Below are 19,268 nucleotides of genomic sequence, written 5' to 3'. Positions count from 1 at the left end.
CTGGCAGGATCTTTTTGTTTACTGTGCCGGATCCTGTTCCGGCCGATCGCCTCATCGACACGCTCGAGGAGGTGCTCGGAGTCGGGGGGCTGACGTATTTGCAGCACCTTGGTGGTTTCCGTTTCCTGGCGGCCGTGGCTTCCATGGCGAAGGCAACGAAAATGGTGGCGTTGGGCTCGCTGCTCATCGCCGGAAAGGAGGTGCCGCTGGAGCAAATGGGAGTTCCAGTGGTGCACGTGACGGTTTTCCGTCTCCCCCCGTGCGTCAGCGACGAGGACCTCGCCGCGGCGTTCCAACCGTACGGGAAGGTGCGCGCCATCACCGAGGTCGCCTTCCAGTCCAGGAACCGCATCGGGAACGGGACGCGCCTGGTGAAGCTCGAGATGACCCGGGCTCCGCCGAACTTCCTCACGGTGGCCGGTGTTCGAGCCATGATCGAATACCGGGGCAAGAAGCGCGTCTGTTCCCGGTGCGGCGCCGAGGGCCACTTCGGCGCTACGTGTAAGGCGGTGCGCTGCGGCCGGTGCGGCGCGTACGGACACATCGGCGCCAACTGCAAGCCGGTGTGCAAGAGGTGCGGAGGCGACCACCCGACCTCTGACTGCGTCGTGCCGCGGTCATACGCGGCGGCCGCTGCTTCCGCGGCTGCCAGGTCGTCGGGGGGGCCTGGCGAGGAACCCTGGCCGCGTGAGGACCCTGAGGCGTCTGGCGGTCCTGCGGAGCTCTCCCCGGACGCGGAGGAGGAGGACGACGACGACAAGTCGTCAACCGTCACCTTGGGGGCCGCCTCTGACGCGGCGACTTCCGGACTCACCTCCGACGACGAGTCGCCGGAGAAGGTTTCCACTGCCCAGTCGGACTCGGAGGCTTCGACTTCCGACACCGTTGACTCCGAGGGCCAGGCCCCGTCGCCGCAGCCGGCTGCGGTCGAGTCCCCGCGGTCCGACGTGCAGCGGCCGTCGGTTCCCCACGTGCCCTCCGCTAATCTGGAGGCGCTCGACAACGCCCCGCGTTCCCTGCTCCCGGCAGTCTCCGGCCCAGCCCCCGCGGGTAAGGACGCCTCGTCGTCCGGTGCCGCAGCTACGAGGCGCCCTGTCGCGTCGAAGCTCTCTCTGACGCGCCGCGCTGCCAAGACGGCGCAGGCGGACGACGCCAAGAGGCAGCTCTCGTCCACCGAGAGCGGCGGTTCTTCTTCGGGCGCGACCGCGCCCCTCAAGAAAGTGAGGAAGACGCCCGACGGCACCGAGATGGACTTCTCGGACGCCGAAAGTTAATCGCCATGGCGCCGCCTTCACGGCTTGTCGGCCGCAACGGCCGCGCTCTCCTCCTCTCCCTCTTCGCGGTGGCTTCGGCGCTGCTTAGTCGGCGCCGCTCGCCCGCCACCGCTCTACGTCATCAGCTGATAGCCGCCTCGGCCTCGCCGGCGCGGCTTGCGAACGACGGACTGTGTTTGTGTTGTGCAGTGTGTGTGTGCGCGTGTGACTGGAGTATTCTTCACCCAGCCGCGTGTGCCGCACAGACCTTACTGCTAGACGCATCGATCAGCGTGTCGTCGCCTGCCCGCCGCTGCCGGAGACCGGTCGCCTGGAGCCCTCGCACGGAGCTCCGACGCCTCCCCGAGCGCCGCATCTGCACCGGTGTTTGGTCGCGCCCACAGACTTTGCCCGACAAACTTTACCGTGAGTCCGTCAGTTTTCCCTTTGTTCCCATGTTCTGTTGCTTTGTTTTGTTGTGCGGTTTTCCTTTTGCTTTGTTATGATGGCGTCTTTTCGTTTCGTTTCCTTTAACGCGCAAGGTTTTCGGCACCCCGACAAACAGCGGGAAGTGCTACACCTTGCGCGTGCGCATCGAGTTGATGTTTTATTTTTGCAAGAGTGCAATTTTCGCTCTGCTTCTGATGTTTTGACTTTTCGTTCGCGTTTCAATGTTGATGCGTATTTTTCTTTAACGGACTCACGGTGTTGTGGCGTGGGCGTGATTTTCCTCTCGCCGGCGTACAGGACTAGTGCACACTGCACTTACGGCATTGACGGCCGCGTCATCGCGGTAGATGTGTTTTTGGATGGCCGGAGAGTGCGTTTTCTCAATGTGTACGCGCCTGTAACGCGTAGCTTGACAAATTACTTCTTTCGGTCGATCACGTCGTACCTGCTCGATGACGTTCCCCTCATTCTCCTCGGGGATTTCAACTGCGTACTTGACACCTTGCGGGATGTTAGGGGTCCGGGCCACGGTGCATGTAATTATCACGCCAAGGAGCTGGGCAAGCTTGTGAAACAGCTTAAGCTGCAGGACGCGTGGGTCGCTCTCCATGGCGACCTTTTCGCCGCCACGCGGGTTCGGGGCCAGAGCGCGAGTAGGATAGACCGCGTCTACCTTCCCTCCGCTTTGGTACCACTCTTGTCGGAGTGCTCAGTGGTGCCTTTTCCGCAAGGAACCCGGCCGCTCAGCGATCACTTCCCAGTTAGCGTCGTGTTGCGGGCTTCGCCCGGTCGCACCGCCAGCCCCCTCACGTGGCGCATGGACCTCTCCGTCTTGCACGATGACATGTGCCTCGCGGAAGTCCGTGCCCAGCTGGCGATTTCCGTTGCGGGTGTGAGAGACTTTTCCCCCGCAGTGTGGGACGCTTTGAAGAGTTCGTGGCGCGAGGTGCTCATTAGTGCAGGGAAGGCGCGCCGTGTCCGCCTGACCGGTGCCCTTAACGACATAATGCGCCGTATGCGCATAGTGAAGGAGGGAGGCGAGCTTACCTTCGCAATGCGCGAGTACCTCGACACTTTGCGGGTCAGGTACCACCGCGTGTTGCAGGAGAGCGCGCGCGCGTCGCGTTTAGCCAACGCCTCTCAGCTGCCTCTGGATGACGCCGCTGATCTCGGCTATGCTCGTTCGCTTAGCGAGAGGAACGGCCGCCCGCCTCGCATCGAGGAAGTGTCTCTCGCGGACGGCTCGTCTTCGTCGGAGCCTTCCGAGGTCCGGCGCGTTTTCGTGTCGCATTTTGCGGCACTTTGTTCCTCGCGCGGCTTGGCAGCGCGTAGCGATTTTGAAGAGGCGGTCGCAGCTTTCTGCGGCCCGCTTCCACAGCTCTCGGACGAGGCCTGCAGCGCGCTTTGCTCTCCAGCCACTCTGGAGGAAGTCCGCGAGGCCCTGCGGGCCATGAACCAGTCCACCGCCCCGGGTCCTGACGGCTTAGTAGCTGGGTTTTACTCCGTTTTCTTCGACACCCTCGGGAGCTTGCTGCTCCGGCTGGTGAACGGCCTCTTGGTGTCTCGGCAGAAACCGGCTTCGTTTAGTGTGGGCCGGATTGTGTTGCTGTTGAAGGACGGCATGCCACCATCGCAGCCCGGGTCCTGGAGGCCCATCACTCTCCTCAACAGCGACTACAAGCTGGTCGCCACACTGCTCGTCAGGCGGTTGCGGGCTTTCCTGGGCGACTTGGTTAGCCCTTTCCAGTCTTGCGCCGTACCGGGGCGATCTGTTTTCGCCTCGCTCACGCTGACGCGTGACGTTTTCGCTTACGCGTGCGCGAAACAGGTTTGTGGCGCATTTGTGTCGCTCGACCAGGCCAAGGCGTTTGATAGCGTAGAGCACGGCTACCTCTTCGCCGTGCTGCGCTGCTTTGGCCTGCCTGCAGAGTTTGTGGCAGTCCTCCGGGAGCTCTACAGTGGCTTGACAAGCCAGCTTTGCTTGAACGGCGCTATCGCCGGCGAGTTTGTTGTGACGCGGGGAGTGCGGCAGGGGTGCCCGCTCTCGCCGGCCCTCTTTGTTCTCTCACTCGACCCGCTCCTGCGCAGGGCGGCTTCGGACCGCCGCATCCGCGGTTTCCCGATGGTCGCCCAGGAAACCGTCGTTGTCTCCGCCTACGCGGACGACATTTCTGTCTTTGTCCGGGGCGCGGACAGCTTTTTAGCTTTCTTGCGCATCTTTGAGCAGTATGCTGCGCTCTCGGGTGCGGAGCTTAACCCGACGAAGAGCAGCGCACTCGCGTTTGGCTCCTTTCGCGGTCCCCTGCCTGTTGCGGTGCCCTTCGTGGACGCCGTCCGGGTACTCGGGGTCCTCTTCGAACCCGGTGGTGTTTCGCCCCGCGCATGGGAGGAGGTTCTGGCGCGTGCGACCCGAGCTCTTGCGGAAGCCGCGCCCCACCACCTCTCGCTCAGTTCGAAAGCTGTGGCGGTTAAGACGCGCGTTTGCGCCTTCGCCTTTTATGTCGCGCGGGTAGCGACAATCCCGCGCCGTACTGCGGGACGCCTCGCGTCTCTCAACGTCACCTCTGTGTGGGACGGCGGCCCCGCGCTTGTCGCCCGCCGCTTCCTGGAACTGCCGCCCAGTAGGAGAGGCCTCGGCCTTCCATGCATTCCTACAGTGGCCAGGGCACTTGGTGCCAGGCTCGTCGCCACCCTTGTTGAATCGGAGAGCTATCCAGGTCGCGGTCTGTTATTATACTGGATGAGCACGGCGCGTCGCGCCTTTACGTCTGCGCGATACACAGGTCCCCAAGCCGAGCGGCCATCCCCCTATTACAGGGCGGTGGCCGGTTTGAAGTTGGCGCTGGACGCCGACGCTCCAGACGTCGACTTGTGTCACACGCCCGCGTCTAGGCTCAGTGAAATGATTTGTGTCAGCCGTCTCTCTCGAGACGAGCAGCAGAGGACATCCGCGTCCCAATGGAGGGCCTGGGCCTCCGCCAGGCTCCCAAGTGAAGTCAAAGACTTTGACTGGCACAGGCGCTGGGGCGTCCTTCCAACGCGCCAGCGCCTGGCAGCGTGGGGCATCGTGCCCAATGAGCAGTGTGCCAACTGCGGCGCGCAAGAAACCGTGATACACGTATTTTATGAATGTATTGTTGCCCGTACCATGTGGCGTCTAGTGTATCGTATGTTTCAAGTGCGCGGTGGTCGAGGCAGGCGCCAACGCGGCCCCTTCGCGCGTTTGGTGGTGGCCGCAACCATGTTTGTTCTGTGGCGACGGCGATGCCTCGCAGAGGCTCGTCGAACCCCTGCCCGCGCCATGTACCCAGCGCTGCAGAACCTGCGCCTCGTCATCTGGGAGTACCTGTCTGACCGGTTAGCAAATGATGGCGAGGCGCTGTTTCTGCGGCGCTGGCACACGAGGTTTTTTGTTGTGGCCAACGGCAGGCTGGAGACGAAGGCTCTGCCTTATTAGCCTGCCGGCCCCGCCCCCTCCCCCATTTCTGGCATTTTGTGCTATAATGTGAAAGTGGTGCACAATTATTTCTATTTTGCTCTGTTGTAGAGAGCCATTTTGGGCTCTCGCTCTGTGATCGCTTTGAAGATGCGTTCGCTGTATCTCTGTTGCTATTATTGGAGCTACTGGTAACCTTGCTGTTAGTTTGTTGCGTAGTTTTGACGCATTTGTTTATTCATGATGCATTCTGTATTGATGGCACGAATTGATATGTCTGAGAGCTATGTATATCAAGCGCTCCTTGTAAATAAATTTTTCTTTGTGTTTCGCTATTTCGTAACCGAGGGAACATCTGAATATACGTTCCCAAATGTGACATGAACGGCAAAAAATGATCAACGAGTTAGACAGGCTGAGCAGAACTGTCGGTCGGAAAAGTAACGTACAGAAATGCAACACAATGTTGTAGCACGTGAAAAGCAGTTCGCAATTGATAACGTGGTACTGGAATCCGCCTCATGAGAGGGCAGTAACTAGAAAAATAAGAATAGGATGGAACGCATGTGCCAGGTGAATGACAGTTTACCGATATCCCTAAAGAGAAAAGGCACTCACGTATGGGGCAGAAACGTGGAAGCTAACGAACAGGGTTCAACTTTACCTATGGACAACGCAGCGATGTATGGAAATAAATATGATAGGTGTAACGTTAAGAGATCGGAAGCGGGCGGAGTGGGTGACGGAGAGAGAGAGAGAAACCTTTATTTACACAGGAATTCGGGGCACGCCCCAGGGTCCCCGCACGACCCCACTGCACTGAAGTGTAGCAAACACGGTTTAATTACATCCTAGTCGAAATCAAGAGGAAGATATGGGCTTGGGTAGGGCACGTAATGCGAAGGCAAGATAGCCGTGGTCTTTAAGGGTAACGGAGTGAATTCCAAGAGAAGGCAAGCGGCGCAGAAGTTAGGTGGGCGGATGAGATAAAGAAGTTTGCGGGGATGCGGTGGCCGCAACTGGCAAAGGAGAGGGTTAATTGGAGAAATATAGGAGAGGCCTTTGCCCTGCAGTGGGCATAGTCAGGCTGTTGATTATGACGATGAAGCTACGAAACCGATGAAGAGCTTCAAAAGCGAAGGAAACGCGCACAACTGGCCCCCTGGGACAGTGACGACCTCAGTTGCGCTTTAACCTACATGGCGGTAGTGACACATGTGCCCTGCTTGCGCTGGCATTGGCAACGTTGTGGCAGAAACGCGGCACTGAAGCCATAGGCCGTCGGTGTTCATTTCGTTCATTGGCGTTGGCGTTGACGTTGACAACGTTTTATACTGCGATGATTTAAAGGAAAGGAAATGGGCATAACTGACTACCTCGGTCAGTGGGTGCCTGGATCACGCTTTGAGGTAGGTGGGGTGGTGAGAGAGATGTGGGCTGCATGCGTTAGCGCTGCAAACGTTATTGCAGGCACGCGGCACTGCAGCAATGGGCCGCATTGTTTATTAAGTGAGCAAATTCTTGCGACCAACCATTAACTGCCACCTGCCAGGGTGGCAGGGTGGGCGCGCTGCCTACGCAGTGTCCGGAACGCACACAATGTTACAGACGCTAAGCCGCGTATAGTTGCCCAATACGCCATAGCTTTCGCTCTTTAACCAGGTTCAGCAGTAGTTAAACCGCGGATAATTTTTTCACTCTCACTTTCATTGCTTCCCTCATTGTGCTGTTATAGTCTCTAGATGAGGGCTGTTGAGGTGTCTACCGAGAGGTGAGATAGTTGCCACGCCTTTCCTTTCCTGATGACCAATCATTTTTTTTTATTAACGCGAACGCATTCCTAGGCTAGGTCGGCGGTTTTCTGTGATGAAAAGCGTGTCCGCAGCGATTGCGGACAACTATAAATAGATATCTTCTCAGAAGTGGTTATAATCGAAGGTGAATGATGCGAGGATGCGACGGAAGAATTTTTGGTGCCGATCGGATGAATAGGTAATTAGAGCCAAAAAAATAACCAAATATAGGCGTGGCATGGCCGGAAAGAGCGCGAAGTTTGAATCGCTGGAAGTGCGGTGTCACATAACACACCATTTAATGTTCCACGTGATCGGCCCACGTGACCGGAAACGTGGTCGGAGCCATCTCGCGGCGCGAAATTGGAATGTGCGAAATCAATTCCGAGGTGAAACGATGGGGGCTATGGAGTTAATCGAAATCTAATCATTAATAACAAATTATAGAAACGCCAGAGGTAACTGAAGATGAATAGAGGTACATTAGAGAGAATTAAGGTGAATTAATTATACATTAAGGTGGATTATTGTGGGTATATGTGACTTAATGATACAATTGTAATAAGTTAAAGGTGAATTCGGTTTGATTCGTTGGGGTATGACGTCCCAAAGCGACTCAGAATATGAGGGACGCCCTACTGAAGTGCTCCACAAATTTTGGCCACCTGGGGTTCCTTAACGTGCACTTACATCGCACAGTACTGCACGTCCCTCTAGAATTTTGCCTCCATCGAAATTCGGCCGCCGCGGCCGGGATCGAACCCGCGTCTTTCGGGTCAGCAGCCGAGCGCCGAAACCACTGAGCCACCGCGGCGGGACTAAAGGTGAATTAGGGTAAATGAATTGTTGTTTAATTATCAATCCAGCCAGAGGGTTTTCAACGGAACGGGCTGTATCAGATGCTGCGTAAAATTATTTAGAGGAAAGGAAAGGACGTCGTAACACGCTGTAACACGCTCACTTGACTTACTGGACAACGCATCCACGCATAATACGCAGCCCTCTATTATAGGTCGCCAGTTTGAATCCCTGCCGTGAGGAATGCTCTAACTGAATTAATAAGTTTATGTTGCACAAAAAACTGAATCATAGCACGCATTCCGGAAAATTCTCGGGCAAACGGTTGTCATGATATGATTTTTTCCTACGCGCGGTGCCGGCTTGAGCTACGAAGCGAGCGGCTTTTCGATGGAACGGGCGTAGAAGGTGTTCTCTAAAATTGTCATCAGGCCGCTCCCGAGGAATATGCACCCGTCCCACCATGAGCAGCGCCGCAGAGCCCGTGCGAAGGCACTCCATCGAGCGTACGGCCCCCAGCCGGACGCCGTATGGGTGGACGCTGCCTGCACGGGTGATGAAGCGACAGCAGCTGCGGTGGACTCCTCTTCATCCACCCTCCTCACACTACCTCTTCCTCCAGATACGTCCCCAGAGGCTGCAGAGGAAGCCGCCATTGCACTTGCTATAACCCGCACGGAAGCCCGGTATATTTTAACTGACTCTAAAACTGCGATTCTAAATTTTGCTCGAGGCCGAGTTCATGTCCCTGCTTTGGGCATACTGGACTCGCCCGATGCACCCCCGCCCCGCCAAGTGGAGCTGATATGGGTGCCTGCGCACTCCGGGAATCCCGGAAACGAGGCCGCCAACCTTTTAGCCCGAGGTTCTTTAAACCGGGCTCAGGTGGCCTCGGATCGGGGATTCACGAAGAATCGCAAGCACTCATTCAGTGAGCTGACCCAGGCATACAGAGCCTCTCGCCAGCTCTACCCCCCGCCCCACCCCTCCCTAGATAACAGACACGCAACACTCTGGCGCAGATTACAAACACATACTCTCCCCTCGCCCCTTACCCTAACCCACTATCATCCCTCCTTCCCCACTCCTGCTTGCGCCCTATGCCCAGAACCCTTCGCTTCTTCCCTCCACATCCTTTCCCTCTGCCCGGCGGACCCTCCCCCGCGGGACCTAGAGAACCTCAAGACCTGGGAGGACTGGGAGACCCTGCTGCACTTGGAGGACCCGGCCGTGCAGACCATCGCCACCGGCCGTGCTGCCAGTGTTATGGACCTCAGGAGCATAAACACTTGAGTGCAGTGGGGTCGTGCGGGGACCCTGGGGCGTGCCACGAATTCCTTTGTAAATAAAGTTTTCTCTCTCTCTCTAAAATTGTTTTTAGGAAAGGAAATGCCGTCGTAACACGCAGAAACACTCTCACTTCTCAAAATTGTAAAACTGGTATTCAGGAAAGGAAAGGGTGCGGAAATGTTCTCACATCCCGGTGGACACCCGAACCACGCCGCTCGCCTCCTTGCTTTGCGGACAGGAGCTGCTCATTCCAGAGGAACGATGTTGTAATACCTGTGCAAAGGCTCTTTAAAGGAGAAATTTATGTACTCGTGTTTAGAACATTACTAAAAGGTCTGCGCACAAGAACCCTATAAATGCGAGTTTTGCTTCTGCTCGAATTTTGTCGCGCAAGTAAACCACGCTCTTGCACAAACCTTATCAACTAAGCTGTGCAGCTCTGCGTGTTTGAGAATATGTGGTGTTGGCAGCTTTCAACAGAGTAGTCGCTCCAATCAACCCTTAATATCGGTTTCCCAGTTTTCGCTATTTCGTAACCGAGGGAACATCTGAATATACGTTCCCAAATGTGACATGAACGGCAAAAAATGATCAACGAGTTAGACAGGCTGAGCAGAACTGTCGGTCGGAAAAGTAACGTACAGAAATGCAACACAATGTTGTAGCACGTGAAAAGCAGTTCGTAATTGATAACGTGGTACTGGAATCCGCCTCATGAGAGGGCAGTAACTAGAAGAATAAGAATAGGATGGAACGCATGTGCCAGGTGAATGACAGTTTACCGATATCCCTAAAGAGAAAAGGCACTCACGTATGGGGCAGAAACGTGGAAGCTAACGAACAGGGTTCAACTTTACCTATGGACAACGCAGCGATGTATGGAAGTAAATATGATAGGAGTAACGTTAAGAGATCGGAAGCGGGCGGAGTGGGTGACGGAGAGAGAGAGAGAAACCTTTATTTACACAGGAATTCGGGGCACGCCCCAGGGTCCCCGCACGACCCCACTGCACTCAAGTGTAGCAAACACGGTTTAATTACATCCTAGTCGAAATCAAGAGGAAGATATGGGCTTGGGTAGGGCACGTAATGCGAAGGCAAGATAGCCGTGGTCTTTAAGGGTAACGGAGTGAATTCCAAGAGAAGGCAAGCGTAGCAAGCGGCGCAGAAGTTAGGTGGGCGGATGAGATAAAGAAGTTTGCGGGGATTCGGTGGCCGCAACTGGCAAAGGACAGGGTTAATTGGGGAAATATAGGAGAGGCCTTTGCCCTGCAGTGGGCATAGTCAGGCTGTTGATTATGACGATGGAGCTACGAAACCGATGAAGAGCTGTTTAGAAAAAAATTTATTTACATATGTACACATGCCAAGGTTACCAGGTACAGTGACATTTTCAAGAACACATGACAATAAGCATGTAAGGCGAGCCAATTAAACAGCTACCATAAACATCTCTAACTAATATGAATTGCTCGTGGGCGATGTAAAACAGAATAGAATACCTATTGACACAAGGGTGAAAAGGCAATAATTTGACATTGAAATATTTAAACAGACACCTTAGCGCCAGTTTGGCCTAGAAACCAGGACAAGACGACTATTATTCACAGAAATGAATGGGCATGACCATTGCCCGAGGAACTCTTCCTCACCCAAGAAAAAGAGTTCCTCGGACAAAAAACTGATGAGCTCCCGTCGGAGACGGCCGAGAATCGGCCACACAGCGCGGCGTCGAAAGCCACCAGCGACCGCGGCGCATCGACTGCGCCATAAACTAAAAAGGCCCGCAACAATTAACAGGCGAGCAAAACGGCCGCTGGGGAATCGGCCGCGGGAGACGAAGTACGAAATGCCCTGCCCACGGAATCCCGCATGAAGCGCGCGCCAAAAGACACGCGCTACCACGCAGGTGACTGTAGCGTGGCGATTAGATTCCAGGAGTGGGCAATTCGGACAGATACTGGAGCGTAAAACACCCCATCGCTCTAACCGATCACAAGTAGGGAGCACTGCCCAGCCAAGTTTCCAGACAAAGTCGCGTAGATGGTCTGGGAGAGGTGTCGACGCTAAGCGCGCCCATTGAACGCGGCGCATAAGTGAGCGGCGAGCCGCCGGCACAACAGGCAACAATAGCGAGCCCATAATGTCCACCACACGGTCTGCGACGATGTTGACATCAGGTGCTACTGCTGTTACATGCCTGTAAAAGGCCACTGACGAGGCATAGAAAGCGGAAGGTTGCTCTGACTGAGGTCCATGATTAACAGGGGCCGCGGGATCCAAAAAGCGCAAAGAAGGGCCCAAAAAGTACCGAGTCAGGGTTCGCGCCGGAGACGCGTTTCCTAGCAGGATACGCAAAATACCCTTTAAAGCTAACAGCGAGGACGTAACAGACAAATTTGGAAAGCCAAAACCTCCTCTCTCCCGTGGTTGTCCAAGAACAGCACGAGCCACAAGCTCGGTACCGCCTGACCAAAAAAAAAAGAAAAAACTGTAGTCTGCACCCGCCTTATGACACGGAGGGGTGGTTTAACAGTATAGCAAAGGTACCAGAAGGCACCGAGAATGACTGACTGAACCATGTAGCGCCTCTCAAGCAGAGGCAGGTCGAATGTCTGCGCCCTTCGCACACGAGCTGTAATGTCGTTGACGACCGAAGACCACACACCATCCCATATTCCTGCACAGTCGTAGGTCACACCTAAAATGCGCATCTGCGCGCACCACTGCAAAGGTATTGCAGATGAAATACGAGTCTGGGTAGACCCCACAAAAAAGTACCAACTCTTCGAGTAATTAAGAGCAGCTCCAGACAAGGAGGCGTACTCAAGAAAAACATTTAGAGTTTCAAGCAAGCTGCGTTCATCAGCTAAGTACAGAGTGATGTCATCTGCATAAGCAGAGACGCGTACCGCTTCGCTCCATGGCAAAGCCAGACCTCTAATAAGGGAGTGGCGATTCACTGCCAAGAGGAAAGGCTCTAATGCTAAGACGAACAAAAGGGGGGAGAGCGGACAACCTTGACGGACGCCACGGCGAACATCAAACGCGGTACTTTCCCGGCCATCGAGGAACAGAGTGCTTGAAATATCTCTGTATATCTCTTTAATGATAGGCACGAAAGAAGCTGGGAAACCGAAAGCATCCAGCGTCCCGTAAATATACTCGAATATAGGAGAGGCCTTTGCCCTGCAGTGGGCATAGTCAGGCTGTTGATTATGACGATGAAGCTACGAAACCGATGAAGAGCTTCAAAAGCGAAGGAAACGCGCACAACTGGCCCCCTGGGACAGTGACGACCTCAGTTGCGCTTTAACCTACATGGCGGTAGTGACACATGTGCCCTGCTTGCGCTGGCATTGGCAACGTTGTGGCAGAAACGCGGCACTGAAGCCATAGGCCGTCGGTATTTATTTCGTTCATTGGCGTTGACAACGTTTTATACTGCGATGATTTAAAGGAAAGGAAATGGGCATAACTGACTACCTCGGTCAGTGGGTGCCTGGATCACGCTTTGAGGTAGGTGGGGTGGTGAGAGAGACGTGGGCTGCATGCGTTAGCGCTGCAAACGTTATTGCAGGCACGCGGCACTGCAGCAATGGGCCGCATTGTTCATTAAGTGAGCAAACTCTCGCGACCAACCATTAACTGCCACCTGCCTGGGTGGCAGGGTGGGCGCGCTGCCTACGCAGTGTCCGGAACGCACACAATGTTACAGACGCTAAGCCGCGTATAGTTGCCCGATACGCCATAGCTTTCGCTCTTTAACCAGGTTCAGCAGTAGTTAAACCGCGGATAATTTTTTCACTCTCACTTTCATTGCTTCCCTCATTGTGCTGTTATAGTCTCTAGATGAGGGCTGTTGAGGTGTCTACCGAGAGGTGAGATAGTTGCCACGCCTTTCCTTTCCTGATGACCAATCATTTTTTTTTTATTAACGCGAACGCATTACTAGGCTAGGTCGGCGGTTTTCTGTGATGAAAAGCGTGTCCGCAGCGACTGCGGACAACTATAAATAGATACCTTCTCAGAAGTGGTTATAATCGAAGGTGAATGATGCGAGGATGCGACGGAAGAATTTTTGGTGCCGATCGGATGAATAGGTAATTAGAGCCAAAAAATAACCAAATATAGGCGCGGCATGGCCGGAAAGGGCGCGAAGTTTGAATCGCCGGAAGTGCGGTGTCACATAACACACCATTTAATGTTCCACGTGATCGGCCCACGTGACCGGAAACGTGGTCGGAGCCATCTCGCGGCGCGAAATTGGAATGTGCGAAATCAATTCCGAGGTGAAACGATGGGGGCTATGGAGTTAATCGAAATCTAATCATTAATAACAAATTATAGAAACGCCAGTGGTAACTGAAGATGAATAGAGGTACATTAGAGATAATTAAGGTGAATTAATTATAAATTAAGGTGGATTATTGTGGGTATATGTGACTTAATGATACAATTGTAATAAGTTAAAGGTGAATTCGGTTTGATTCGTTGGGGTATGACGTCCCAAAGCGACTCAGGATATGAGGGACGCCCTACTGAAGTGCTCCACAAATTTTGGCCACCTGGGGTTCCTTAACGTGCACTTACATCGCACAGTACTGCACGTCCCTCTAGAATTTTGCCTCCATCGATATTCGGCCGCCGCGGCCGGGATCGAACCCGCGTCTTTCGGGTCAGCAGCCGAGCGCCGAAACCACTGAGCCACCGCGGCGGGACTCAAGGTGAATTAGGGTAAATGAATTGTTGTTTAATTATCAATCCAGCCAGAGGGTTTTCAACGGAACGGGCTGTATCAGATGCTGCGTAAAATTATTTAGAGGAAAGGAAAGGACGTCGTAACACGCTGTAACACGCTCACTTGACTTACTGGACAACGCATCCACGCATAATACGCAGCCCTCTATTATAGGTCGCCAGTTTGAATCCCTGCCGTGAGGAATGCTCTAACTGAATTAATAAGTTTATGTTGCACAAAAAACTGAATCATACCACGCATTCCGGAAAATTCTCGGGCAAACGGTTGTCACGATATGATTTTTTCCTACGCGCGGTGCCGACTTGAGCTACGAAGCGAGCGGCTTTTCGATGGAACGGGCGTAGAAGGTGTTCTCTAAAATTGTTTTTAGGAAAGGAAATGCCGTCGTAACACGCAGAAACACTCTCACTTCTCAAAATTGTAAAACTGGTATTCAGCAAAAGGAAAGGGTGCGGAAATGTTCTCACATCCCGGTGGACACCCGAACCACGCCGCTCGCCTCCTTGCTTTGCGGACAGGAGCTGCTCATTCCAGAGGAACGATGTTGTAATACCTGTGCAAAGGCTCTTTAAAGGAGAAATTTCTGCACTCGTGTTTAGAACATTACTAAAAGGTGTGCGCACAAGAACCCTATAAATGCGAGTTTTGCTTCTGCTCGAATTTTGTCGCGCAAGTAAACCACGCTCTTGCACAAACCTTATCAACTAAGCTGTGCAGCTCTGCGTGTTTGAGAATATGTGGTGTTGGCAGCTTTCAACAGAGTAGTCGCTCCAATCAACCCGTAAGTTCGGCTTTTCGCTATTTCGTAACCGAGGGAACATCTGAATATACGTTCCCAAATGTGACATGAACGGCAAAAAATGATCAACGAGTTAGACAGGCTGAGCAGAACTGTCGGTCGGAAAAGTAACGTACAGAAATGCAACACAATGTTGTAGCACGTGAAAAGCAGTTCGCAATTGATAACGTGGTACTGGAATCCGCCTCATGAGAGGGCAGTAACTAGAAGAATAACAATAGGATGGAACGCATGTGCCAGGTGAATGACAGTTTACCGATATCCCTAAAGAGAAAAGGCACTCACGTATGGGGCAGAAACGTGGAAGCTAACGAACAGGGTTCAACTTTACCGGACAACGCAGCGATGTATGGAAAATAAATATGATAGGTGTAACGTTAAGAGATCGGAAGCGGGCGGAGTGGGTGACGGAGAGAGAGAGAGAAACCTTTATTTACACAGGAATTCGGGGCACGCCCCAGGGTCCCCGCACGACCCCACTGCACTCAAGTGTAGCAAACACGGTTTAATTACATCCTAGTCGAAATCAAGAGGAAGACATGGGCTTGGGTAGGGCACGTAATGCGAAGGCAAGATAGCCGTGGTCTTTAAGGGTAACGGAGTGAATTCCAAGAGAAGGCAAGCGTAGCAAGCGGCGCAGAAGTTAGGTGGGCGGATGAGATAAAGAAGTTTGCGGGGATTCGGTGGCCGCAACTGGCAAAGGACAGGGTTAATTGGAGAAATATAGGAGAGGCCTTTGCCCTGCAGTGGGCATAGTCAGGCTGTTGATTATGACGATGAAGCTACGAAACCGATGAAGAGCTTCAAAAGCGAAGGAAACGCGCACAACTGGCCCCCTGGGACAGTGACGACCTCAATTGCGCTTTAACCTACATGGCGGTAGTGACACTTGTGCCCTGCTTGCGCTGGCATTGGCAACGTTGTGGCAGAAACGCGGCATTGAAGCCATAGGCCGTCGGTGTTCATTTCGTTCATTGGCGTTGGCGTTGACAACGTTTTATACTGCGATGATTTAAAGGAAAGGAAATGGGCATAACTGACTACCTCGGTCAGTGGGTGCCTGGATTACGCTTTGAGGTAGGTGGGGTGGTGAGAGAGATGTGGACTGCATGCGTTAGCGCTGCAAACGTTATTGCAGGCACGCGGCACTGCAGCAATGGGCCGCATTGTTCATTAAGTGAGGAAACTCTCGCGACCAACCATTAACTGCCACCTGCCAGGGTGGCAGGGTGGGCGCGCTGCCTACGCAGTGTCCGGAACGCACACAATGTTACAGACGCTAAGCCGCGTATAGTTGCCCGATACGCCATAGCTATCGCTCTTTAACCAGGTTCAGCAGTAGTTAAACCGCGGATAATTTTTTCACTCTCACTTTCATTGCTTCCCTCATTGTGCTGTTACAGTCTCTAGATGAGGGCTGTTGAGGTGTCTACCGAGAGGGAACATAGTTGCCACGCCTTTCCTTTCCTGATGACCAATCATTTTTTTTTATTAACGCGAACGCATTCCTAGGCTAGGTCAGCGGTTTTCTGTGATGAAAAGCGTGTCCGCAGCGATTGCGGACAACTATAAATAGTTATCTTCTCAGAAGTGGTTATAATCGAAGGTGAATGATGCGAGGATGCGACGGAAGAATTTTTGGTGCCGATCGGATGAATAGGTAATTAGAGCCAAAAAAGTAACCAAATATAGGCGTGGCATGGCCGGAAGGGGCGCGAAGTTTGAATCGCCGGAAGTGCGGTGACACGTAACACACCATTTAATGTTCCACGTGATCGGCCCACGTGACCGGAAACGTGGTCGGAGCCATCTCGCGGCGCGAAATTGGAATGTGCGAAATGAATTCCGAGGTGAAACGATGGGGGCTATGGAGTTAATCGAAATCTAACCATTAATAACAAATTATACAAACGCCAGTGGTAACTGAAGATGAATAGAGGTACATTAGAGAGAATTAAGGTGAATTAATTATTAATTAATGTGGATTATTGTAGGTATATGGGACTTAATGATACAATTGTAATAAATTAAAGGTGAATTCGGTTTGATTCGTTAGAGTTTGACGTCCCAAAGCGACTCAGGATATGAGGAACGCCCTAGTGAAGTGCTCCACAAATTTTGGCCACCTGGGGTTCCTTAACGTGCACTTACATCGCACAGTACTGCACGTCCCTCTAGAATTTTGCCTCCATCGAAATTCGGCCGCCGCGGCCGGGATCGAACCCGCGTCTTTCGGGTCAGCAGCCGAGCGCCGAAACCACTGAGCCACCGCGGCGGGACTAAAGGTGAATTAGGGTAAATGAATTGTTGTTTAATTATCAATCCAGCCAGAGGGTTTTCAACGGAACGGGCTGTATCAGATGCTGCGTAAAATTATTTAGAGGAAAGGAAAGGACGTCGTAACACGCTGTAACACTCTCACTTGACTTGCTGGACAACGCATCCACGCATAATACGCAGCCCTCTATTATAGGTCGCCAGTTTGAATCCCTGCCGTGAGGAATGCTCTAACTGAATTAATAAGTTTATGTTGCACAAAAAGCTGAGTCATATCACGAATTCCTGAACATTCTGGGGGAAACGATTGTCATGATAGGATTTTATTTTAGGATTTTATAGGATTTTAGGACAACTTGAGCTACGAAGCCAGCGGGTTTTCGACTTAACGGGCTGTATTAGGTGTTGCGTAAAATTATTTTTAGGAAAGGAAATGACGCCGTAACACGGAGTAACGCTCTCAGTTGCCTTGGTGGACAACGGATTCGCGCATGATACGTAGCCACGATTATAGGTCGCCGGTTTGAACCCCTGCCGTGAGCTACGTTCTAACTGAATTTTTAAGTTTATGCGGCACGAAAAGCTGAATAATATCACGCATTACGGAACATTCTGCACCAATTTGTGTTCATGAAGATTTTTTCCGGCGCGCGGTGCCCACAGCTATACACCTACGGCACTGGCGGCTTTTGAATGAACGACCTGCATACTCCGTCAGATAAAGTTTCTCGTGTTTACCCGAGGCCTGTACACGGCGCATGACATCTGCTAACTGTCACGCGAAATGATTATGGGAACGCCATGTGCAACGGAACGAGGATTTCGCTTCCTTATGTTATGGGAGGGTCACAGTTAATGCCTCATTGTCCTGAAATCTGTGGGCACAGACTTACGGATCTCTTCAGACAGCGTCACGGGCGCTTGCTCTCGTGGTTCAACATGCGGCATGTACGCGCTATCGCCTCCCACCCACATGTGCAGAGTGTACGTGATACTTCGTTTTCCTGCTGTTGTCCTTCGCGCTCTGTCGTTAGCCTTTTTGCACATTTAATATATATGCCCCTCTAATTTTCAGCGCATTGTTTCCTTATGGGTGCAATCGCATTTAAGCTCCAGTTCAATGCACGCGTCCATAGCAACTTCCGCTACGGTAGATTTGTTCTAGAAGTGACGTCGTCGCATGCTAAACGTCGATGCGAATGTTGCATGACGTTGATCTTGTAATCGGCAGCAGTGGCGACTGATGAAGCGTGCCTTGCAGGAGGCGCTTCAAGGGGTTTTGTGGTGTCGTACGACAGCGGAGCGCATTCGATAAGGAGAAATAATTTTCCACAAAGTTTTGTCGACCTTGACTGCAACATCCCCCTATGATGCTTTTGTTCTTTGCTTTGAAAAAGCATGCAATTCCCTTATTTATGTAAGGATGGTTTTCTCGTGCTTTAACTTGCATTCAATAGCTCTAAACTGGATCCAAGCTTAAACAGCCAGCCTTCGGCAGATTTCCCTTGCCAATTCTTATGCATCCTGCCTTTTCCTGCCATCTCGGAACGTTCCCCGAGGCACTCCTTTGGGCCTCAGCTTTTTATTACTTGCATTATTACCGTCCCTTCAGTGTTTTGTCACATGCCTTCACTGACAGCTATATGGGGTCTGCCATATTGCAATCAATACCAGCATTTCAGTTCTCCAAAACAACATTTAGCATGCCTTGGATTAGCCTCTTTGCTAATGTTATTAAGAATGCACTAATATTGTTTTTTTATTGTCAGCATTACATTTTGCCACTTATAAGGCCTTCCGATAAAGGTATATTCATTGTATACTGGTTCAAATACCTAATAATCCTCATACACCCACCCACAACCCATGATATTTACACTCGACGTGTCCTTAGTATCACCGTCTTCCAAGTTGCTTGCGTTCAAATCCCCTGTGTGGCATAAGCTTGTGTATTTGAATGGCACATGCCACAAAATCTAACTTAACTAGAATCCTGGAATGAGTTCAGACCTGAGGCGCTTGTTTTATTCTCTCAGACTATTTTTGAAGCTCCAGTGTAACCGCACTAAAAGTGAATCTTCAAATTTCTGCATGTCGTGCAGTAACTGCAGATTTTTTTAACTGTTTGTTGCCACATATCCAACTAATCTGTTCTGAGTCATGGTTCCTTCTGCACTAGTCGCACAAGCAGTGTTGTGCCTCAGTTAGCTCATGCCACTGCATTTCAAGATTCATTTTTGTTTTTGCCACAAAAGGCTAGAATGGCCTTCCAACTCACAGGGCTTACTAACCTTTTGTCCTTTGAGCTAGTCACAGCAGAAATCCATGCAGTAAATGATGATGTTCATCCACTGAATTAGGTAAATCCCCCAAGGTGAAGATTTCTGATAAGGGAGTAATTACTCATTAG

The 19,268-nt window shown here is 52.2% G+C and overlaps 2 protein-coding genes across 2 annotated transcripts in view; both read left to right on the top strand.

Annotated features, from left to right (window-relative positions):
• On the top strand, nt 1–5,470 carry LOC149355572 (uncharacterized). The gene is made up of 2 exons (XM_089576137.1): nt 1–1,272; nt 1,685–5,470. The coding sequence occupies exons 1-2, from the start codon at nt 144–146 to the stop codon at nt 5,158–5,160; spliced, it is 4,605 nt and encodes a 1,534-aa protein (XP_089432263.1). The 5' UTR covers nt 1–143; the 3' UTR covers nt 5,161–5,470.
• Nucleotides 1,291–19,268, top strand: part of Sply (Sphingosine-1-phosphate lyase) — a 421,339-nt gene continuing 403,361 nt past the window's right edge. The window contains exon 1 of the mRNA XM_089583905.1: nt 1,291–1,679. The gene's annotated coding sequence lies outside the window, so the exon portion shown is untranslated. The remainder of the gene's footprint in view (nt 1,680–19,268) is intronic.

The sequence above is a fragment of the Amblyomma mixtum genome, chromosome 3 (genome assembly GCF_055824585.1).
Source record: "Amblyomma mixtum isolate Tamu chromosome 3, ASM5582458v1, whole genome shotgun sequence".
NCBI lineage: Eukaryota > Metazoa > Arthropoda > Arachnida > Ixodida > Ixodidae > Amblyomma > Amblyomma mixtum.
Note: the sequence above shows the minus strand (reverse complement) of the source record. Positions and strands in the feature narration are given on the sequence as shown.

Excerpts from the sequence above, each read along its gene's own strand:
- LOC149355572 (XM_089576137.1), top strand. The coding sequence starts at position 144 with ATGGCGAAGGCAACGAAAATGGTGGCGTTGGGCTCGCTGCTCATCGCC. Across the intron at positions 1,273-1,684 it reads CTTCTCGGACGCCGAAAGTT|TCCGTCAGTTTTCCCTTTGT; the intron begins AATCGCCATGGC and ends CTTTACCGTGAG.